This window comes from Periplaneta americana, chromosome 8 (genome assembly GCF_040183065.1).
Source record: "Periplaneta americana isolate PAMFEO1 chromosome 8, P.americana_PAMFEO1_priV1, whole genome shotgun sequence".
Taxonomy (NCBI): Eukaryota; Metazoa; Arthropoda; class Insecta; order Blattodea; family Blattidae; genus Periplaneta; species Periplaneta americana.
This window is the reverse complement of record NC_091124.1, coordinates 169,210,890-169,236,160: the sequence shown is the minus strand read 5'-3', so window position 1 is coordinate 169,236,160 and position 25,271 is coordinate 169,210,890. Positions and strand designations below refer to the sequence as shown.

Here is a 25,271-nt window from a genome sequence, read left to right as displayed (position 1 = left end):
AGTATTTGTAGGTATTCCAAGGAAGATTCTGTAAGATTTGTAATGGTTAAATTTATATCTGAAAATAGTATCTAAATTATAATGATCAAAGCTGTTTCTCAATGTTTTGAAGTACCTAATAATGTTTTTTTCTGAATATCCCGTATGATTTATAGTGGTGATAGCTGTTCATCAAAAGATTCTCTAAGATTTGTATTGGCCTTAACTGTTCGTGGTAGAATTCTATAAACTTTTACTTTACCAAACTCTGTCATGCATCTTGTGGACTGGTTTACATTCTTCCTTAGAAAATTGTGAGATTTGTGTTGAATAAAACAGTTTCCCAGAAGATTATTATTCGCAATCAACAAAATTGTTCCTCTGAAGATTGTGTAAAATTTTAGGTGACAAAGCTGTTATCATGCATGTTTTCTCCCTTCTTGCTTTATTCTTTTCATTAATTCTTCCATTAAAAAGAGAGAGAGAGATAGAGAAAATCATTTGTGGTGTAGAAGTTTCTGTCGGCTGATATTGTATCTATTTCACTTACAGAGACGCCACTATGGCTACTGCTGCAGATAGCTCCTATCAAGAACGAGAGGGACCTCGTGGTGTTGTTCCTGCTCACCTTCCGGGACATCACCGCACTCAAGCAACCCATCGAGTCCGACGACAGCAAAGGAGGTAAGTGAAAGCGTCCATTTCCTCGTGCAGTAAAAGTTATAGCATAGCATAATGGGTTTTAAATATAGATACATTTTTCTGTGTCTCATTGCTATATACCGTATATTCTCAAATACTCCGCGCCCTCGAATAAGCCGCACACCTCACTTTCGAAAGGTTAAAAAAATAAATAAATAAAAATTTCAACAAATGTATTCAGAACAAATTAAAAACAATTATTACATTTCGGAATGTGTATTATACAGGGTGTTTAAAAAATACGGGGCATAATTTCAGGTATGTATTTCCCACATGTAGACAATCAAAATAGTTCATTACAACATGTGTCCTGAAATGCTTTATTTCCAAGTTATGGCCTTCACAACATTGGAATTCACCGGAACCATACCTCATGTTTTAGAAGACACTCCACTGATCAATCGTCAACACATTCACTTCTTGCATAATGGCGCTCCTGCACACTTCAGTCGTACGGCTCGCCGGTATTTGGATCGAAGGTTTCCTGATCGATGGATAGGTAGAGGTGGCCCAATTGCTTGGCCTCCACGCTCACCTGATCTGAACCCTCTCGATTTCTACTTGTGGGGCCATTTAAAATCATTGGTTTATTCGTCTCCGGTGCCTGATTTGGAATCCCTTCGGAATAGAATTGTGACATGTTCTGAGGACATACGCAATACTCCTGGAGTTTGGGATCGTGTTCGCAAGTCAATGAGATATCGATGTGAGGTCTGTATTCAAGCAGGAGGTGGACATTTTGAACATCTTCTGTAATGACAACGACCTGCGGAAAGAAAAACGTTCCGGTGAATTTCAAAGTTGTGAAGGCCATAACTCGGAAATGAAGCATTTCCGGACACATGTTGTAATGAACTATTTTGATTGTCTACATGTGGGAAATACATACCTGAAATTATGCCCCGTATTTTTGAAACACTCTGTATATCTTCATTGTGTTAAATTTTACAGTACCTTGTTAACATGTTTCAGCCTGTTATGGGCCACCTTCAGAATTGGTTGGTGCTGGTCTTTGCGCCTTTTGTTTGTGTTTCCTGTGGTGGTGTGTTTGTGTAGTGTAATGTGGAGTCAAAGAGTCTGTGTATTCTGAAATTGAGTTGTGTGTTGAGAATTTCATTTGGATGTGTTTTTGTGTGTCTATATATTTCGTATTGTTCTAGTGTGTTTACTTTCTGGCTTTTTGGTTGAATATGTAAAATTTCCATGTCTGTGTGTCAACCAAAAAGCCAGAAACTAAACACACTAGAACAATACGAAATATATAGACACATAAAAACACATCCAAATGAAATTCTCAACACACAACTTAATTTCAGAACATACACACTCTTTGAATCCACATTACATTACACAAACACACCCCCACAGGAAACACAAACAAAAAGTGCCAAGACCAGCACCAACCAGTTCTGAAGATGGCCCATAACAGACGGAAACATGTTACCAGGTACGGTAAAATTTAACACGAGAAAGACATATAATATACAATTCTGAAGTGGTAATCAAGAGATAAACTTATGATTATTAAACACAAAATACAGTTCGATTAACAATAAATTTTATACTGGAATAGGATCCTCCAGTTTCTGATGTAACTTTCACTTATATTAAATTTACAGTTGTAGCACTATTTCCATGTTGCCTTTAATGGTAGGTCTTCTCATTTTCAGAACTGAAAATATTAGTGTTGTGAGATTTAATCGATTAATCGATCAATTTCTGTTGTAAGATTAATCGATAAAAAATATTTAATCGAATAATCGAGTCGATTAAAATTAATCGGTTGGAGTTGTTACTAATTATTATTTCTTAATACAAACTCATACTAAAAATTCCGACAATATTTCTCTCTCGGAAAGTGCTTACTTAAAAGAACAATAGTACTGTTATTTTCTAACTGTAAACCAGATAGCATAGGGAAAATCTTTGCACAAACACTTCAGAAAGAGATGGAGATATGAGGACATTGACCTAGTCTACCTCTATTGAAACTTGAAACACAATACGAAACCCTTATTAAGTTTTATGGTTTTCCAAGAAAACTTTCACCTTGTTGTCAGCTCATCTTCCTAGCATATGAAATACATACTTTTCTGATAATTATTCCTTATAAAATAGCCATGTCTACACTGTGTGCAAGTGAGAGCGTAACTACCATCTTCTCTTTCTAAAATCTGGTAATTCGATTACTGTAGGGGCCACTCTTTTGTTTCGATCGCTGTACTTTTGCAGTTTCTGTACTGAGTTTGTATATGAAGGTTGTGTGTTTAGTCTGATAAAGAAAAAAAATCAGTTTTATGTGGTTTGTGAAAACTGTAAACTCCATTATGTCGTATGAGAATTTGAGAGGTAAACTCGATGAAACGTTTGGATTTAAATTGAACAATCGTGGAGAAGTGCTTAACAGAAAAAAAAGTTTTTTTTTGTGTGTTTAGTGACGCAGGAAACATTGTTACTGAACGTAGAGTGCCACTTAATTCGGAGCATGTGAATGCACTCCCATGTTTAAAATCATGGATAAAGCAGTATTAACTAGGTGAGTCTTCATACTTTTTGTTATTTATGTTTGTCTCAAAAATTCCCGGAGAAATTGACATAATAAATTATAAGCCTCATAATAAATATGTTAGTAAATAATTAAAATAGTTGTTTTGTAATATAACTATACAATATATACAGATGTACAACATTTAATACTTATCTTATCACCGAACACAAATTCAAAATTTAACAATAATTGTGTATTACAGTATATTAAAACATTTTTTCAACTCGATCAAAACTCGATTAATCTGTCCATTAATCGATTAAATTCAAATAGGTAATCAATTAAATATCTTGATTGATCAACAGTACTAGAAAATATAAGATGCACAAACTAAACACCACATTTGAGCTTGAGTCTGACACACATACTGCTAATTGAAACATAATTTAACAATGTTAATTAATATTGAATAATTTCAAGGGAAAAATTGTTCCAGGGCGCGCTCGGCCAAAACCCGACCCTGGAACAGGGTATTCGAGAAAATACGGTAATTTAAATTTTCGTCCTTCATTTCTATCTTCCTAGTCACCATCTTGTAATTCTCTCGCTTCCCTTATGCCAGTAACACCCTTAAGCCATGTTTTCTTAGATCTTTCGCTCCTTTTCTTCTCAGTTGGGACCCATTCTAAACTCCTCTTTGGTAACCTATTAGCACCCATCATTTTATTAATTATAACTCTATGGTGAAGAATCGGTAGAAAGGATAAAAATTCTCTCTGGAACCGAAACTCGAACCCGGGTTTCCAGCTTTACATGCTGGCGCTTTTTCCACTAAGCCACACTGCAGAATTACTACACTGAAACTCCATATGTACTTCGATACATCACAGTTATTTGATAAAGCGTAAGTAATCCAGGGGCGGCCCGTCCTTATGTGCTACAGTACAATGATAATTTTTGCTCAAATAAAGTGTTGGTATACCATAGTATTTGATCTGCCATTTGACAATTTCCCGTGGTTATGTTCATGACGCGTTATAGAGTGTTTAGTCTTCGCTCTTCGCTCTTTGGTGCCTCAGGGGGTTCGTTGTGCTACTCTGAACTTCATATGAGAATGTAGACAATTAATGCGCATGTGCGAAGCTGAAATCACTGCTCTGATTGGCTATTTTTACGCGGGGAAGTGCTGTAGTCAGCTTCAGCACAACACAGCTTAGAGATTGCAAAAGTAAAGCGTAAGGAAAGAATGCTTGTTTGTGGAGGAACTCGGAACTATGTACAATATATTTGGCAACGAGTTAGAAAGAGAAAGATAGTCTTCTCTTTCTAACTCGTTGGTATTTGGTAATTCAAATGTTCGACTGCTGCTGCCATCTACCAGTTTTTTGAGGTTCCTCCTGAATCAGTCAGCAAGCGACGGAAAATTGAATCCCAGAAAATTGATGCCAAGGAGGTATGTGACCGTATAATTCAGGAAACTACTCATCGTTTCCAATCTTTAAGCTACCTAGACGCAACAAAATTGTTAAACAGCGAATTTTTTGACAATTTTTTGCATAATTTTCGTGAACGCGAACTTGAAGTTGCCGTCAACAGCTATACTGTACTGAACAAAAGAATGTTAAAGACACAACTTGGAGTTCTATACGGAAGATCCGACTTCCGAAATATAGATGGCTGTTCAATTGTTACAAAACATAGTCTCCAACAATTCACGGGATCCATTCTGTGAAGTAACGAAGTTGTTAAATATTTTGGTTACAACACCAATGACCACTGCTGAGCCAGAAAGATGTTTTTCTTGCTTGAAAGGCATAAAAACGTTTTTAAGGAACACTATGTCCCAGGATCGCCTCACTGCTCTTGCAATACTGTCAATAGAAAAGAGTATAATGTCCAGGATGGAGGGATTTAACGTTTAACACCAGGGTAATTGACAAGTTCTACAGTAGGAAGGAACTCCATATTTCGTCACTAGGCGAGTCTCAAATTAAGATAAATACATATAACTGTATACAGTAGGCACACTCATTATTTTGACCACCAGCCGCTACTGAAGTAATCACTTTGTGATTCAAGAAAGCGCTATGTTCCGTCTGACCCTGACCACTTAAGTCACCGGTAATGAGTGCACCTCTGTACTTGTGGTTGGACATTTTGTCTAAAGTCACACATACTGTGACACGGTATACACGAGGGTAGGCCAACAAAGGTGAACACAATAGGTAGAACTTAAAAATGAGAGGGATTCAATCCGGCATTGGAAGTTGAATCTGGTGGATAAAGCGCCAGCACGTAAAGCTGGAAAGGCGGGAATTTGTTTCCCTTCTATCGATTCTTCACCATATGGAAACGCAGAAATACTGCACAGAAACTCCATATGTACTTAGGTACATCATAGTAATTGTAACTTTGTCATACTAAAGTAAGATTGCTACTTTATTATAGGCTACTTGAATTTCAATTACGCAGGATGTATGTAAAACATTCGAAGAACTTTTTGAGATTGGAGTTGAGGAAGAGGGAACGAGATAAGTAATTACTGAATAAGAACTGATGTTCAAAATGTCTGGTATTCAAGATAAATAGTCAAGTACTGTGATAAGTATAGAATTCCATAATATTTGCTTTGCATACTGCTGTCTAAAAGATGATGTTATATGAAGAACGTTGATGTTATACAACGTACCGGTAAATCAAGAATCAATAAATACTTTTCTTCAATTACATGGTTATGAAACAAAAATTTAAATTAGACTACGGAAAAGAAAAAAATTATAACTCTTTTGAATTGAATAATATTTCCTCCTTTATATATATATATATATATATATATATATATATATATATATATATATAACTATAACTACAGATCCCATTTTAATAGTTAAAAAAAATGGGATCTGTAGTTATACTGTTACTATTATTTATATATTAAAGGTTTAATATTACTATCAATAATATTTATGTACCATTAATTATTTTATATAAGCATATATATAAGGTCCTATTTTAAATAATTAATTATTGATAAATAAATTTAACAATTATATATTTTTATATAAGTAATATATATCAATAATTTAGATTTATATTAATATAAATCATATATATATATATATATATACACCTCTATTTTTCATAGATAATCTGTATTATATATAAATTAATTATTATAATATAAATAAACCTATTTTTTAGTAAAATAGGTTATTTTATTTGAATAATATCTTATGTTAATAAAAAATTGAATTACCAGCAATTAATAAAGTATCCATTATAAATCATGAATACAGGACCAACAAAAAAAAAACATTTTCTTAAAGTAACAAAAATAAAGTGCCTGAATAAAGGGTTATCGTGATAGGATAAATAAAGTAATCTAAAATTACCTTTATTACATTTAATAGAATTAAACTATTACCTAAAATATCAAAAAGTTTGTGCACTATACACCAAAATGTATGATAAACCATACATTATATTAGAAAAGTAAGCTAAATAAGCTAATGGGTTCATACCCCATTTATGGAGGAAACCCTCTCTTCTCTATAAATGGGGTGTATATATATATATATATATATATATATATATATATATATCTGGCTGAGAGAAATGGATTTCAAAGGGCGATAAAATCTTAGATGACTTCCTGAGAGAGAGAGAGAGAGAGAGAGAGAGAGAGAGAGAGAGAGAGAGAGAGAGAGAGAGAGAGAGAGAGAAGTAAAGCTGTGGATTGTTTGTCATGAATTTATGGTTTGCTAAGAAATATTTCCCTGATAGAAGGTTCCATGATAAATATTTTTATTTTTCTTATCACATTGGATTTTGATGTTGAATAACCTCCATAGTTGAAAGTACCATTAAATAAAATATTGTTACTATTTCCTGTCGTTCATATATATTCGAGTGAAAGTACCAAATTAAGACGCCAAAATATCTTCAGTGAGATCTCTTACAGTACTCAACTGCATATCTTCAAAAAAAATGTTTCCGGAGGAGTTCCTATTCATTATTTGCTTATTTCAGTTCCTTCTAATAGAGCATTTGCTTATATAATGTATGTCGACTAAGTAGTGCGTGACCAGAACGAAGGTCATACAACATGCAGCAAACCAGCTTCTATATACTCGGCAGTTTTACTATTAGGAGAGACTGTTGTACCTATAGCATAGTGTATCTTTGAACATTTTTTGTTTTTTTAATTTTTTCTGTTACCCAGAGGACTCAAACTGAAGTAGATTGTAGAGAAAGCCACTAAGTAGCTCTGGTCGTAGTTTCGGTTCGATTTACTGCAAAGTGTGAGTTCCGTGGACAAAAGTTTTTTTTAGTACCAAAAGTAAACATTTCGTTCATTGATATATGTTTTCTAACACAAAACCATATTGTATTTATTAATATCTTTCAAGTACGGTGTGTTCCCTATCATCTGGTGAGTAATAACATATTTCAATTTCCATGATTTATTCGAATCTTTAGTTTTGGGAGCCATATTTGTTTAAAAGTGCACCTCTTGTACCTTTGAACACAAAACATCTTGTATCATGAAACATGTTCCAAAGTACACGACACTATCGGTTTTTGTTTTATTTTAAGATCATGTCACAAAGTAAGTCTGGAGTTAAGAGGCCCCCAATTGATCCGGATGCCTTGAAGAAAGCTGTTGAAGCAGTTATTGCTCCTCCAGGAAATAAAATCTAAATCAGAGAAGCCTGCTCTGGTTTATGATGGCAAATACATTTTAAATATGATTGTCAGTTTCTACAGCTATATTCCCACCTATATTCCATGTGTTCCAACTTAAAAGATGGTATATTCCAAGGTACATGAACCTGTTGTATCTTTGAACACATTACATAACCTTTCATTTTATTTTTTCCATCCTTACTAGATCTGTAAAACAGAAAAATGCATACAGGAAGTTGTAAGGGAATCTTCAATAATTATTTCAAGCATTTTTCATTTCAAAAATATCATTTCTCAAAATTAAAGCTGGCCTTTTATGCCCAAGGTTGTGGGTTCGATCCCAGGCCTGGTCGATGGGATTTAAGTGTGCTTAAATGCGACAGGCTCGTGTCAGTAGATTTACTGGTATGTAAAAGAACTCCTGCAGGACAAAATTCCGGCACATCCGGCGACGCTGATATAACCTCTGCAGTTGCGAGCATTGTTAAATAAAACATAACATTTTTTTATTTCAAAATTAAAAATAATAAAATGTGAAAAGTGTTTAAAGGTACAACAGTCTCCCCTACTGATCTTACCTTAATAAAATTATTATCAAATGCCGCATGGCGAATAAAACCTCGTAACTCCGCTCTGGCTCAAAAATGCGTTTTCTTCATGATCAGGCGTTTGCAATACCACTACTGTTGTCACGCCAGGAGAAATCGCCTGCAGTACTTAGACGGGGCGGAGGGGAAACAGTCGCGCATGCGTACCGCGCTGATCACTGCAATATTCCTACACTACACTACAGTATAAGAGTCTTTGCGACTTTGTGAAATAATAGTGGCGTTTTTATTGTAGTGTTTTATTGGTTTCAACAGGACGATTGTTTTCAATATACCACAAGTCTTTGCATTGCTTTAATTATTATTTGCTTTTAGTGTTAATAGTGTTAATAATAATATAGTTAATTGAATTTGTTATTGTATACTGTTAGTTTAGGTTTATAGCAGTTTTTTGTTTATTGTGAATATGTCGACAAAGAGGAAACCAGGATTGACAATCTATAGCGAAGAGAGAAATATTATTGCAAGTGTAAAATAATTCTGTGATGAAGAAAAACAACAGTGTCTTTGCATTTCTCTTACGAAACCTACACCAAAGGCAGAAAAGTGGTCTAATCTATCCACAAGAGGAATACAGCGTATAAGGAATGAAATGAAAGACTGCACAGAAGAAAGTACTTTGTCGACACCTGGGGAGAAAAAAAAGACGGAAACGTCCACACTACCGAAACGCAAATGTAGACCCCTTTGACCGGAGATTGACAAAAAAGATACAATTGAGAATTTTGATTTGAAAAAAGAAAAAGGCCCACCGACGTAGCTCAGGAGGTAGCGCGTTTGCCTGCTGATCTGCAGTTGAGCTCGGGCGTGAGTTCGATTCCCGCTTGAGTTGACTGCATGGTTGGGGTTTTTCCGAGGTTTTCCCAAGCAGAAGGCGAATGTCAGGTAATCTATGGCGAATCCTTGATTTCATTTCCCAAAATATCATCTCCCCATCATCAATTCAATCGACACTGAAGAAGCTAATAGTTATTACAGTGTCGTTTCATAACCAAGTAAAAAAAAAGTAGTACCAAACTGCAACAAACTTTTATCTCTGCTACAAGAGAGAACTGATTTGAGATGAAAGACAACATTAACACGAACACTGAAGGAAAAGGATTTCAGGTGGAAGAAGTGTGCATCGAAAAAAAAATAATTGAAGAGGAAAACACTGTACATTAGAATATGTGAAGATATCTACAGAAAATAAGAATGTTTAGGGAAGTGGGAAAACCGATTTTGTACCTGGACGAGATGCGGATAGATAGGCCTACCAATTTAACTTTTCCCAAGTGCTGGGAGGATGAAAATGTTAGGGAAGTTTTGATTACCATAAATGTGTCCAGAAGACTCATTGTTGTCCATCAGGGTGAGGGCGGTGGGGCTAATGGGTTTGTAGAGATTCGAGTTAATATACACGGCTGGAACATAGATGATTATCATGGACAGATCATACTCCAGCAATTTTGAAAAATGTGATGATAGTCATAGCGACAACACCGAAGATGCGGAGTCTTTTATGTCTGACTTCGTTCCCTTGTAGCCAAGTAAGTGGGCTGAAGTTTTCAGGTCAGAGTGTAGAGTAAAGTTCCCCCGTCCCGCCTATCTACTCCCCGCGCCAACTCGTAGCGCGAAGACAGTACATCTCTTGGCGAAGACTCGAACGTCTAAGTCATTCCTACAAGCATCTACCATGTAATTTCAAAAACTCGTATTACCAGCGCATGAAAATTAAACCTTCAAAAGCTCGTAACTCCAGGAGGTGTTCAGCGGTATTCTATTTTTATTCAACAATTAGCATTAATTTCTGACGCGAGGTTTTGCCCGGTACAACCAAAATGTTAGTAGATGGTTACAACGAACAAGGATGTTGAGTATGTGAATGTTAAACATCGCAGAGATACTACAGCAGAAGCACCCCATATATCTTACACATTGCATTTTCATTTATTAATTAATGGTAAAAGGATTGAGATTTGTGAAACCACGTTTATTAATACACTTTGCATTGGAGAATGTAGTGTAAGGAACTGGGTGCAAAAAAGGCTACGAGAAACTCCCATTATCTGAAGTTTCTCCTCGTGGTTCTCATAACCAGGCAGGATGCAACAGTGCAAAACAGTTTCTACAAAACTTAACGTAACTCCACATCACAGAAACTATAGCTATCTTGAGACAAATTGGCAGTCAAAAATTGGTCTCTTTAAAGAGTTTAAGAAATACTGTGCCCTAAATTAGTTACAAGAAGCATCAATGAAATTTTTTAATGGAATTCGAGGAAGAAAATCTTAGCCTTTTCTCTCCAGAAAAGATCGATGCGATCTCTGTTGTGCATACAAGGCTGGAAACATTACACAGGAAGAATATTCACAACATATTCTTCGAAAATATCAGGCACATAAGGAGAAAGAGACTAACAAGAATGGATCTTCGAAAGTGTGTACTATGGATCTTCAAGCCGTTTTTCTGTCTCCTTTCCTGAAGACGTCAGCCTTGTACGGTATTACAAGACGAAGTTTAAAGTTACAACTTTACCATGTTTGACCTACACTCAAAAGATGGATATTTTTTCTGTGGAATGAGTCAGACGAAGGTCTTAACGCAGATGACGTGAATATGTGTACCGGTACTCGAAGTCCCAATACGGTGTAAATTATCTCTTTCTAACCTCGCATATCCTATCCACGCGCAAGCAAATATATGTATGTATCTCATAAATATAATTTCCCCAAATACAACAGTGTATTTACCACAAAACCTCGCGTACTCTATACGCGAGTCCAATATACTTCAAAACTAAGTAGAAAAATAACCAGTAATTTGCCGTAATCTACACCCATACAAAATCAATACATATAACCAGGGAAAGGATTTATATGTAAATACATATTTACTTATAAAGCTAATATAATTTATATTTTGCATTATCTTTATGTTTCACAATGTGTAGGGTTGAAAAATCCTACTTTTATTTTCCATATTTTTCCATATTTTAGAGTTTAGTACATATTTTCGTTAATTTCCATATATTTTCCATATTTCATATAAAACAGTCCATATTATATTAGGTTTAACAATAAAACAAAACAAAATTCCATTAACTTTTAAAAATACATTTCAACAATAGAGATTTAAACACATGTTCAGTAATCCCTTTAACATCAGAGTTATTTGAAAATTAGCAGTCCTATCAACAATGGGAAAGTAAGTTACAAAACTGTATTAATTTAATTTAAAATTTTTAACAGACTTCAGTTGTGCAGCTCAACAGTTAAATGCCAGTCAGAGTACACATAGGTTCAGTTTTGTAAATCATACTATAAAGACGGTAAATATGCCAAAAGTACGTCATTCAGTCAATTTAAAATCAAAAGTAACAAGTTACATTTCAGAATTTAAAGAAGATGGTTTATCAACTGACAATAAAATATTATTTTGTAATTTGTGTCAGTGTGCAGTATCATCTACACAAAAGTTCCTGGTGCAACAACACATTACAACTAGTAAACATCAGGCCAACAAACAACTAAATTCCAAGCAGAGACAATTGTTTTTAACACAACCAACAACATCGAATGTAAGATCTGAGTTTAACATCGACCTGTGCCGTTCTCTCATCTCTGCTGATATTCCTCTCTACAAACTAAAGAATAAGGTCTTCAGGGAATTCCTTGAAAAATATACTCAACATACAATCCCGGATGAGTCAACACTTAGGAAGACGTATGCTCCATCCATCTACGATGAGACAATACAGAAGATAAGAGATGAAATTAAAGATAGTTCAATTTGGGTTTCCATTGATGAGACTCCCGACAAAGAAGGTAGACTTGTTGGTAATGTAGTTATCGGTTTGTTAAGTGAACAATATTCTGAACGAATTCTTTTACATTGTGATGTTCTAGAAAAGTGCAATAACAAAACTATAGTTAAACTGTTCAACGAAGCTATGGGTATCCTGTGGCCAAAGGGTATTATGTACGATAATGTGTTATTCTTTATTAGCGATGCTGCCCCTTATATGGTCAAAGCTGGACAAGCATTATCTGTTGTATATCCTAAATTGACTCATTTTACTTGTGTGGCGCATGCATTTCATCGTGTGGCAGAAGTGGTCAGAGACAATTTCCCTAAAGTAGATTTGTTGATTTCATCAGTGAAAAAAGTATTTCTCAAAGCTCCCAGTAGAGTTAACGTGTTGAAAGAAATGTACCCTGAAATTCCATTGCCACCAAAGCCAATTTTAACTAGATGGGGTACATGGCTAGAAGCAGTTGAATATTATGCCGAACATATAGACTCTATTAACAATGTTCTCCTTGCATTGGACTCTGAAGATGCAGTCTCAATTGATACTGCGAAAACAGTTACCTGTGACATAAGTGTGAAGAATGACTTAGCTCACATTCAGCATACATTTTCATGCATCATAAAAACGCTCAAAAGTCTCCAAAATAGGCACCTTTCACTATCTGAAAGTTTTGAAATTATAAATAGTACTGTGGAACAACTGAATCGTGGTAGAGGTAAAGTTGCAGATGCAGTAAGAGCTAAGGTGGACACTGTACTTTCAAAAAACCCTGGATATGAAGAACTACAAAAGGTTGTTGCTGTGATGAGTGGTGAATCAACAGTGAAGATTAACTTGGACTTATCCCCAGCAGACATTGTGAAATTGAATTATGTACCAGTTACTTCTTGTGACGTCGAACGCTCTTTTAGTCAGTATAAATCTATCCTCAGAGACAATAGAAGAAGATTCACTTTTCAGCACTTGAAAGAAATGTTTGTAACCTATTGTTATGGTAACAGACAATAAAAATTGTGTTTTGTTGAAACTACATTGGAAGATAAGGTACGTCCATTATATTTTTTGTTTAGTTTGATTAAAATGTACCAATATTTAACGTACATAGTCATTTTTTTATAATTTTAAGTCCATATTTAATTCCATATTTTGGTAAAAATCCATATTTAATTCCATATTTTGGTAAAAATAACTACATATATATTTACATATTTCATATATTTTTAGTCCATATAAATCCGTTCCCTGCATATAACCTTCAGGTAACGACTAGCATTACACTCTCATAGAATCTATAATCTCCAATTTACGTATTTAATATCAGAAATGGATTTAGGAACAATCTTGAGCCTGTTACCTATACCACGCGAACTTATGGATCTGAGTCCGTTACCTGTACTGCCTGAGCTTGCCGACCTGAGTCCGTTACCTCTATTGCGTGAGCTTGCCTACCTGAGTCCGTTACCTGTACTGCATGAGCTTGCCGACCTGAGTCCGTTACCTGTACTGCCTGAGCTTCCCGACCTGAGTCCGTTACCTGTACTGCGTGAGCTTGCCGACCTGAGTCCGTTACCTGTACTGCGTGAGCTTGCTGACCTGAGCCCGTTACCTGTACTGCCTGAGCTTCCCGACCTGAGTCCGTTACCTGTACTGCGTGAGCTTGCCGAACTGAGTCCGTTACCTGTACTACGTGAGCTTGCTGACCTGAGTCCGTTACCTGTATTGCCTGAGCTTGCCGACCTGAGTCCGTTACCTGTACTGCCTGAGCTTGCCGACCTGAGTCCGTTATCTGTACTGCCTGAGCTTTCCGACCTGAGTCCGTTACCTGTACTGCATGAGCTTGCCGACCTGAGTCCGTTACCTGTACTGCCTGAGCTTTCCGACCTGAGTCCGTTACCTGTACTGCCTGAGCTTGCCGACCTGAGTCCGTTATCTGTACTGCCTGAGCTTTCCGACCTAAGTCCGTTACCTGTACTGCCTGAGCTTTCCGACCTGAGTCCGTTACCTGTACTGCCTGAGCTTGCCGACCTGAGTCCGTTATCTGTACTGCCTGAGCTCTCCGACCTGAGTCCGTTACCTGTACTGCCTGAGCTTGCCGACCTGAGTCCGTTACCTGTACTGCCTGAGCTTGCCGACCTGAGTCCGTTACCTGTACTGCCTGAGCTTTCCGACCTGAGTCCGTTATCTGTACTGCCTAAGCTTTCCGACCTGAGTCCGTTATCTGTACTGCCTGAGCTTGCCGACCTGAGTCTGTTACCTGTACTGCGTGAGCTTAGCAACCTATACTTGTTTTTTTTTTAATGATGGGACATGACAGGAGCGTTGCGATCGGAAAAACAACTGAATGTCATATAGCGTGGTAGGCCTGTTGCTATGGTAACAATGGTTGAGTTGCCAAACTTACCGTTCCCGCGTGGCGAATGCTTAATAGCTCTCTTGGCGACATTTATTGTGCACACAATGTTAGCATTGGTACGTTTCGTCTTTGATTCTCTGTTGATTTTTGTATTGTTTTCTTACCTTCGCGTCAATTGTCAATTAATGTTTTAACGTAAGCCATCTTAACGTCAATTGATACCTTCCATCAGCTAGCAGCGTGGTAGTCCATATTGGCAACATAGCACTGTAGTTCCAAGTTCGGCCGCTTAACTGTCATGTCCCATCTTTCAAAAAAACAAGTATAAGTGACTGTGCTGTCCATCGGCACCTGCCAAGAAAACTCTGTCCCCCTCTCTATGCATTACATCATATAATCGCTGGCCATTAGGAATGTTGATAGGAAAACTGCATCGGAATAGATGCCTCTGTACATCTATGGCGACTCTGCGAACAAATGGGGTGCTACAATAGGTGGCAGCACCGTTGAGCCGGCCGTACACGGCTCAGTCTTTGTAAAGTACTTTTAATTTTCATATATTTTCACTTCTTAGTATTGATGGGAGTCAGCAATAAACAATTTTACAATGAATAATGCACAAATCGTTCTGACTATTGAAAAACGATTGGCAAGAACATATATAAGAAAGAAGCACCATTGGTTTACATGGTTGGTAGGCCTACTTTCTTCAGAAAAAAAAATACCTATATCAACTTAATAGTAACTTTCAAGGATGAATCCGGTATCTCGTGAAACTCCCCTGCGCGTCAGGGGAAGAAGAATGTGGACTAAGAAGCTACCCATCCTAGCTATGCTCTTAGCTGTAGCAAGCGAGCCTGCTTAACCCCACCATAAAGTTCTTACTACATGCTATGGCGCACACAATCATTTGGTTTCACGAGATAACGAATAATGTATAGAATGACTTGAGACGGATTAACTTGATTTGACTTTAGTTAACTTGACTTGATTTGGAACAACTGGATAATACGCACGGCAGACCAATATCGATAGTCGACTCTACTCGCTGGCCACTAGTCACCGGGCCGTACCGAGCCGTATCAAACAAAATATAATCGAAATGGTGGTAGTCAAATTCGCGACTATATTCTTAAATAATTCACTCCATTAGTCATGTTCAAGGTTTTATGTAGTACAACGGCGGTTTTTTGAATGCATTAAAAGAAAATGAAGATGTAATAAGATAATAAACTAGGTTATCACAAGGAAATTAACAGGATAAAGGTGTGTTTCACGGAATACAATTAAAATGAAGGAAAGTAAATTTCCGGTTAATGTTCGCCAAAGCGTAAAGTACGTAATTATGACGGCGTTGCTGTTTTATTTCTGGCCTATAGAAAAATACTTAGCCTTTTACGAAAAAAAATTTAAGGACCATGAAATTATTCACCGCTTTCATTATAGGCCTATTATTTTTTAACCAAAGCTAATCTAACCTAACCTAACTTAACCTATCCTAACCTAACCTATCCTAACCCAACCTAATTTATTCTAAACTAACCTAACCCAACCTAACCTATCCTAACCTAACCTATCCTAACCTAACCTATCCTAATCTAACCCAACCTATCCTATCCTAACCTATCCTATCCTAACCTATCCTATCCTAACCTAATCTATCCTAACCTAACCTATCCTAACCCAACCTAACCTAACCCAACCTAACCTATCCTATCCTAACCCAACCTAACCTTACCCAACCCAACCAAACTTAACCTAACCCAACCTAACCTAACCTTCTCCCATTCCTCGACCTCATATCACTTATCACATGCGGCTCGCGACAGGATATTGCCTGTCTGCGCATGCGCGGACTTGGCTAATAAAAACCTAAACTAACCAAACCTAACCTTCGTATATCCAAGGTCTGTAACCGGAACAAGAAGGGATCTCAATCATTTAATCTTCAATGTACACGCGAAAATAATTTCAAGGATCACGCTTCCACTGCATGAGAGGTCCGCGCATGCGCTACAGCAAAACTGTTTCTGTCGCGAGCCTCTCATCTAAGCCACTCGTCATAATTTACCCGCAATATTTGCGCAAATACACCTTGTACCTAACAGTGGTGCTTAACATTTAATAAAAAAAAAACAAATATAGCAAAACTGTTTTGTCTCGAAACCCTCATCTAAGTCATGTAATAAGTTTCAAACAATTATAAAATACGATAATTTGGTCCAGGGAGCATCCGTTTTTGATGCAAAGATAATTCGTTTGGCTTGTTTCTTAAATGAAATTACGAAATGGCGTTCCTGTGCTTAAGTCACGTAATCTACTTGCAATATATTTGCGCAAATATACCTTGTAGCTAACAGTGGTGCTATCTCTCAGTAATGTTCAGAACGAAGGAGGCACAGAAAGAAAATAAACAAATTTCTCTCTCTAATGACGCCACACACCAACATCGTGTTCTTATGTTGGCGAGATTGTGTATTTAGTAAAATTTGGCGCTAAACGTAACGGCACGGTTCAATGATACCGTGGGAATTCTCCAGTATAGCGCTTGATTTTAATTGATCTGACGTTAACTCTAATTGGCTTTACTCCATTAACTCCACTAGTGTCAATTCTCGTTTGATTTAATAGAGTAGGCCTAAAGTTAATTTTACGAGTAATTTAATTTTATTTTAGTTGATATGTTATGAGTGATTTAATCTGAGTTATTTAGACTATATGAAAAATAAACTTCATACCTTTCTTTTTATTGTAGGTTTGAGCAAATTTGCGAAACTGGCCCGTTCGGTGACCCGGAGTCGATCGGTGCTCGTCTCGCAGTTCTCGTCCCATCTGCCCAACCTCAAGGACACCACGAAGCAATCTCACCTCGCACATGTCAGTAATTGCAATTAAGTTTCCCATTTCCGAATCATGAAACTTCACTCAATCCGAAGCCAATATATTTATGAAATGAACACCTGTGTGTTATGGTATTTGTATATAAATATTTTTAATATCTCTCTTCTCTTAACACTTTTCATTGTGCAAACCTAAATCCACAGGTGAATAAGGAAAGCAATTGAAATGCATTTATTGGAAAATAACGCAATCATTTCAATAGAACAATACTTATATCATTTCCAACTATGTACGTGTAATGTACTCGTACTATCTTTAAACCAGAAATAAAGAGCATGCTCTACAGTGACGATTATAATTTCGATTGCCGTGTTCACGTATAAGTTAATTAATTGACTTGTATATCAACTTAATTTTGCAGGTTAAAATGGACAGTTAAAACTAGCATTTATATATTCAGTTAAATTTAAAAATTGCTACACGAAATGACAATAGAAGTACAAAAAATGTTGAAATAAAGAGAGTAAAAAACTGAAGACATTCATCTTCATTTAACTTGGAACTGTCATTTTCAGGTTGTCGTACTATACATTCAAGATAGTAAAGAAGAGGTGAAGATTCGACTTTTTTCACTACTTATTTTTAAATGAATTCACAGCGTTTTGAAGATTGGATCTATCTTCGTTTCCATGTGAAAAATGGCTAAGTGAGAACGGCAGCCAACTTGTTGGGGTTACTGTTTGTAACGACTCCAACAACTAGACTATCCTTCTCACACCCCGTTTTCACCTGAAGACGAAGATAGAACCAGTTTTCAAAATGCTGTGAATTCAGCTAAAAATAAACAATGGAAAAAGTCCAATCTACCTGTTCTTTACAATGAACCATTGTTTCTTCCCCCTTTTACATAAATTCAAGATATACATTTTTGACAGCAACAAGATTAACGCATGCATGCAAGAAATGAACCAACATTTAAATATTGTATGTCAAAATTTACCATTTATTGTATGAATGGAGTAATTATTGTTTCCTAACCATAATATTACATTTTCTCGTTGCGAGAAAAGTTAATAATTGACTACAGTTGAATACACATGTTTCCAGAATGGAAAATGACTCATCTTGGAAAACAAAATTTCCCTTCTTTTTATCACTTTTTGATTGCGTCACTCACTGCACTTACAGCTGCAGGTTATTGTTGATGAGATGTAGGATACATAGGTTGATTTTTTAGTTCTGGCAACTATTTTTTTTCTCAATACATAGCATACTTGTATGGTTCTAAGTTTTACAAGCCTTTGATGTAGTCACCAGCGTTGCGTACAACGTGTTCCCAGCGATGCAGAAGCCATTGGATCCTGTTGATGGTGCAAATAGAGTGGTTGGTTGCCTGTAAAATGTCTTCAACTGTTTGAAAGTGTATCCCGCGAATTGGGTCCTTCATCTTAGGGAATAGATCGAAGTCGCAGGGCCTTAAATCCGGACAATATGGCGGACATAACTCCTGCTGTATATGCCCTAGCATTTTCATGCAGAACGATTGGTGGGTTATCCATAAAGTGTCGCTGTTTTATTCTCAAAGCTGCTCGCAGATTGTGTCGCAAAAACGAACAGTAGTACTCCGCATTAACATTCTGCTTTGGGGGAAAGGTATGCTTTAAGATCACACCATCCCAATCATAGGTAAGAATCAGAATAGCTTTCACATTGGTGGGGGTCTGCTGAACTGTTGTTTTTCGTGGTGACTTGTGATGATGCCACTCGTCCGATTGGTGTTTCAGCTGAGGTTCATAAGATCTGGCCCAGATCTCATCAATTGTAATGATATGCCGTAAGAAGATCTTTCCTTCGCGCTCATACTGCTGCAAGAGAGTACGAGAAGCGTCATATCGCTGTCATTTCTGTATGTCCGTTAAATCATGCGGAACCCATTGAGGCAATTTTCCGCATTTTTCAGGCGGTCCTTCAGGATGTGAAGCATAGTCGAAGGCTCCATTTGCTAACTCACAATTTGTTAAGTTCCGATCCATCTCCACTAATGCAGACACAGTCCGTACATGTTCGTCACGTACTGGTGGGTGACCAGATCAAGGCATGTCCAACACATTTTCACGTCCTTGCCTGAAGGCTCTAACCCACCTTGCTACCATTCGGTAAGGTAACCCAGCCACACTGCAAGACTCTTGCAGTCCTTGATGGCATTGTCATGCCATGCGACCTCTAGCACATTGAATTTTTAACCAGCTTCTCTGTTCCTCCTTCGAAAACATTGCGACTGTATTCTGCGACTGCTTGCTCACAATTGCTCGTCTTATTGTTGTCGCTGTGAACGGACATGGAGGGAGATGGCGAGTTCATTAGCTCTGAGGGAGGGGAGGCATGTAAGCAACCTGTAGTATAAACGATATTGTCTGGCTCCTTTCCTCGGCATCACTGCAGCATAGTGACCACTACTAAAAAAATCAACCCATATATATCCCCAAGGAGTAGGGTATTTGAAAGGATGCTGTTATGGTACGTTTAAAGGCATTACTATACCTCAATATTTTTCTAAAGAATACTGACGAAAACATCTAAAAGTCTCATTGAAAGACACCTTAAAACTGTCAAGCCAATGGACAATGGCGCACTTAGAATTCCAATTAAATTTGTTGCGCGCGCGCGCACACACATGCACATGGTGCTTATAATTTCTTTACTACCAAGAACTAGGTACTTCAGTGATCAACAAGAAATGAAGAGTCCACTGCAAGAATGATGGATGTCATTTGGAATACATTTTGCAGGAGAAGCAATTGAAAGTTTGACATGCTTAGCGCTCAAAGCTTAACTGAGATTTTCCAATCATTACTGGACAATGACTATCAGTATTAATGCCACATAACTCTCTATGTACATTCTATATGTCTTAAGCTATGCATTGACAGTCTTGGTTCATTTTCGACAAGAAAGTGCAGTGGAATCTTCAAATGTGATTATGCTTGGTGCTGTATTTGACTACTTTGAAGAGTCACTATTGAAACGTTTTCCTGAATAAACTTCATCTAAAATTTTTTGTATTATTGCAACGATAACAATTCTGAAAATATGACTATTTTTATATAATACCTAAAGAATAATAATTGAAGACTCTACTGCAAGAATGATGGATGTCACTTTCTCGTCGAAAATGAACCAGACTGTCAATGCATAGCTTAAGACATATAGAATGTACATAGAGAATTATATGGCATTAACACTGATAGTCATTGTCCAGTAATGATCGGAAAATCTCAGTTAAGCTTTGAGCGCTAAGCATTTCAAACTTTCAATTGCGTCTCCTGCAAAATGTGTTCCAAATGACATCCATCATTCTTGCAGTGGACTCTTCAATTGTATTCGCAACATTAAATAAGAACTCAAATTAGGTAGATTTTCTCTTAAATACGTAACTGGAAGTACATATGTAATTAAATAGAATAATACTGTTTAACTGTAATATTTTGGTAAAATTATTGGTCACTAGTATTATAGGAAACTTACAAGGTACTGTAACTATACAAATGCTGTTTATAAAAATTGTTACATTTTTTCAAGAAAAACAATTGAGGAGCGTTTTTGCAAAAGTCAATAGATGCAGAAATCAAGATTTTACAGAAATTACACTAAGTGACAGGATCTATCGAGTTTTGAAAAAAACCTGGAAGGTTTGGTAGTCTCTACATACGGTATGAATCAAGTTTTGGTAAATCTGATTTCATAGATCGATTCCGGAGGTAAAAAACATACGATATTCATATGTAACTCACTTTCGAAAATTTCTGCATGTATCGACTTTTGCAAAAACGCTCCTCAATTTTTTGTCATACCAGTATTATTATCACCACCATCAATATGACTACTGTACTCCAACCACGAGAAAGTCTCTGTGGAATGAGACGAAGGGGGGTGATGCTGTGAATGATGTTGATGTCATAAGATGTCATAAGGTCACACACGTGGGTACTCGTATCTCTATTGGCTAGCTCTCACAGCACAAACAATAACCTTGATACACACATATTTATACTACCCTAGTTACAAAATTAGATCACTGTTAATCTCCTGGTGTTTTAATCTCTCCATACAGGAAATAACATATGCAGGAGAGCGCATGGTTTTTAAACTGACGTTATAACGATAATATTATCTACTTCGCTCCAATAGATGATGCAATAGTAAGCACATTCCTTTCACGCTTGATCTCCTGGTTGGAGAACAGTACCACTGATATCATCATCATCATCATCATCATCATCATCATCATCATAATCGTCATACTCTTGGTTATGGTTGTCACTGCTATCACTTTTATGTGTTTTTGTTTTGCTCATAGTGTTTACTTTTTTCCATTTCACTGCTGCTTCCTGCAGATGATGAGCCTGAATGCCGATGTGATGCCCCAGTACCGCCAAGAGGCACCGAAAACTCCGCCCCATATTCTACTGCATTACTGTGCATTTAAGGCTATCTGGGACTGGATCATTCTCTGCCTTACGTTCTACACCGCAATCATGGTGCCCTACAACGTCGCCTTCAAGAACAAGACTTCTGAGGATGTGTCGTTACTCGTGGTGGACTCAATAGTAGACGTCATCTTTTTTATCGATATCGTGTTGAATTTTCACACAACATTCGTGGGACCTGGAGGGGAGGTGGTGTCGGACCCTAAAGTGATACGAATGAACTATCTCAAGTCGTGGTTCATAATCGATCTGCTTTCGTGTCTGCCTTATGATGTGTTCAACGCTTTTGATCACGATGAAGATGTAAGTAGTACCATGTCTTCTGATGGTGTTGATTGTGGAAACTTGGTGAGCGAAGCTGCTTCGTCTGCTGATGCATTCGGCCAGGACGTAAGTAGAAATCACTCTCGTTCTACGAGGTGACTGCTACAATCTTTCACTTTTACCTTGAGAAAGAGACATAAGATGTTTAATATGTTTATATTCTCGCAAATTGAACTGCCATTATTCATATTCACTGCTTTCCTTACAAATTTTCTCCTATTTTCATAATATTCACCACTTCCTCTCATACAAACCCGGTTACCAGAGAAATGGCTAAAACATATTAAATGTTTATGTCTCAGCTTGTATTTAAAATAATGATGTCACTTCCTAAATATTTTTGTTTACTTAGAAACATCAATGCATTTATTTACTATTTATTTTACTTCAATAACATGTTTCTATTACCCATCACAATTTTTTTGCTTCAGACATAAATTAATTGATACTGGATGAATATAGACATATATCTATCTCTCTCTATCTATCTATCTACCTATCTTTCTATCTCTTAGTTTGTCATTATCTTTCTCCCTGTAGTGGATTTTGCATCTGGATTGCTGTAATTTAACTTTCTTCTACCATAATAGTAATTGAAAACTCGGATGATATTTTTAACAGTTGAATAATAGAAGAAGCTTCTTCTCATATAGTTGTTGCATTACTGTTTCTTGTAATATAAAATAATGCATTACATTAGCATAACAATTCTTTCTTTGTTATGTGATATTTAATACAAAAGCATTTACTGCATGATTTAAAAGAAGATAAAGTAATGTTTGAGTTACATATAGTAATCAGAATTTGAAGAATCGTGTGAATGTACAGGACAGAAGCAAAACCCCTTAAACTCTCATTAAATTATATAAGAAATGTGTTCCTGAATAAATATATCCCTTTGGTGTTTCTTAACAAACATCTTTAAACATGAAATCAATGTGCCTATTTAATTATAGATGAATACGTGTATCATTATATACAATAAGAAATAAAATTGCGATAAACATACTGTAGAGTCCATCTTATAATAAATATAAATATGATTTTATATGCTTTCGTGTTTCAATGTATACCGTATCATTTTTGTTAGGGCTAAAATAACTTTGTAAAGTTACATATTTTTTACAAATTGATATAATAAAGTGACTGTAATCAAACTTGCGAAAACATACACAAAGAACAGACGTAACGAAAGAAAGGCAACTAAATCGAAGATGGAAGTGACATCATACTTTTAAACACACAAAACTAGGAATCATTAATCCACTCTCTGTTTTAGTAAATTATTGACCAGCATAAAATCTTCCTGATTTGAAAATTTAATGTACTTCAAAGTATCATTGGTTGCTGTTAGATTGTGGCTTTTTACACTTTTTTTCCTGGCACTATTTAAAACAATTAGTCTTCAGAAAAATATAGTGGTAATTTGGAATGCATATTAACCATGCACTGCTTCAATGAGAATTGTTACAAAATACTTAACATAACTCTTTGTAAATAAGTAAATATATAAATAATGTACATAAATAATGTAGATTTTATATAGTACATATTATATTTTTATATTCTGATATATATATATATATTTGAATCGGATATTTTTCATGAAATAAATTAATGTCATATGAAAGAAATGACTGCAGCATTTTCTAGAACAGAGAGTAGGAAGAAAGGAACACATCAATGGAAATCAGCTCTTGTCAGGTATATGCATTATACTTTTTCACATGGGCAGATGTTTTTCTGTGCCCTCTTTTTGCATTTACTTTCTACTGTTAATTAAGCATCTTTTTAAAGAGATCGTTTATGATCTCCTTAATCTGTTGTGATGACACTCTCCTTGTTGTATTAATCTCCTACCTATTGCATTACCTTAGTAGCTAGTCTGTAAGTGGGCCTATCTTATTTTTAATATATATATATTTTTTTTTTCCTTCAGACTTCAAGCTCTTGCATGCTATTTACTGTTGCTATATTCTTTACTTGTATTAAAATATATTTAAAAAATATTGATGAAATAATTTTTGGTGTTATATGGCCATAACATTGTTAATGATAAACTTATTCTTTTAAAATGGAATATATTAGTAAAGTAAAAGAATAAATGAGATAGTATCTAATCTCTTAATAAAACATCTTTCAGTGGTTATCCAGTTTTAACTGAAAAAAGTTCCTGTAGCATTTTTCTTTCAATCAAAATCTCAAATCAACTTTATGAATGATTATTGGTACTTTATCATATCTGGGAACAATTTACTGCACTGTATGTGTGGCTCAAAGTGTTCACAACAATATGACATAATTTACATTCCTTTCCTTGAGCTTTTATATTTTAATTTGTTCATACAGATTAACTTTTAAGCCTATATAGGCCTACCAGTACCAATTTACATTTCTTGAATTTAGGTTTTGTTTTAATTGCTAAGGCACCGGTAGTATCGGTACTGTTTCACAAAGATATTTAATACCGATACTATAATGACAGATTCTTCTGTTGGCGAGGATCTGGAATCAGTACATAAGCAAATGAAGTTACGCAATTTATATACTGTAAAAAAATGTTGCAAATGTTCTCGCAAATATAGGTCTACTCACGAAAATATGACAGAAATATATTAGAAACGTCTAACACTCTCTTGGGAAAAATCAGATGTGTTTAGAAGAGAGAATGATCTTTAATAGAATGGGTTCCTGAACATCCTGTTATTTATTTAATTGTCAGCTTTGCTATTATGCTATGTGAATTAAAAGTAAATATTATTTCATTAGTGTTCTTTAATTGCCGGTAATTCATTCGTGAATAATTAGGTCTAAAGAAAAAATTTTCTTCATATTGATTGCATAACAACTTAATGACATACCGTAGTTATTATTATTACCGGTATGACTCATTCATTGTATTCAAACCCGTGTACATTATATGAAGAACCATGAAATTATTATTACTTTTGAGAACAATATTGGCATTAAATTGAAGTATTTGCTTAACTTCGTACAGTAACTTACTATA

General features: G+C 35.9%; 1 protein-coding gene across 1 annotated transcript in view; it reads left to right on the top strand.

The window, feature by feature from the left end:
* The window catches only part of eag (ether a go-go), a 167,974-nt gene that overhangs the window by 13,036 nt on the left and 129,667 nt on the right, over positions 1-25,271 (top strand). The window contains exons 2-4 of the mRNA XM_069832133.1: positions 492-663; positions 17,365-17,486; positions 21,845-22,240. Coding sequence (XP_069688234.1) covers positions 492-663; positions 17,365-17,486; positions 21,845-22,240 — 690 coding nt within the window. The remainder of the gene's footprint in view (positions 1-491; positions 664-17,364; positions 17,487-21,844; positions 22,241-25,271) is intronic.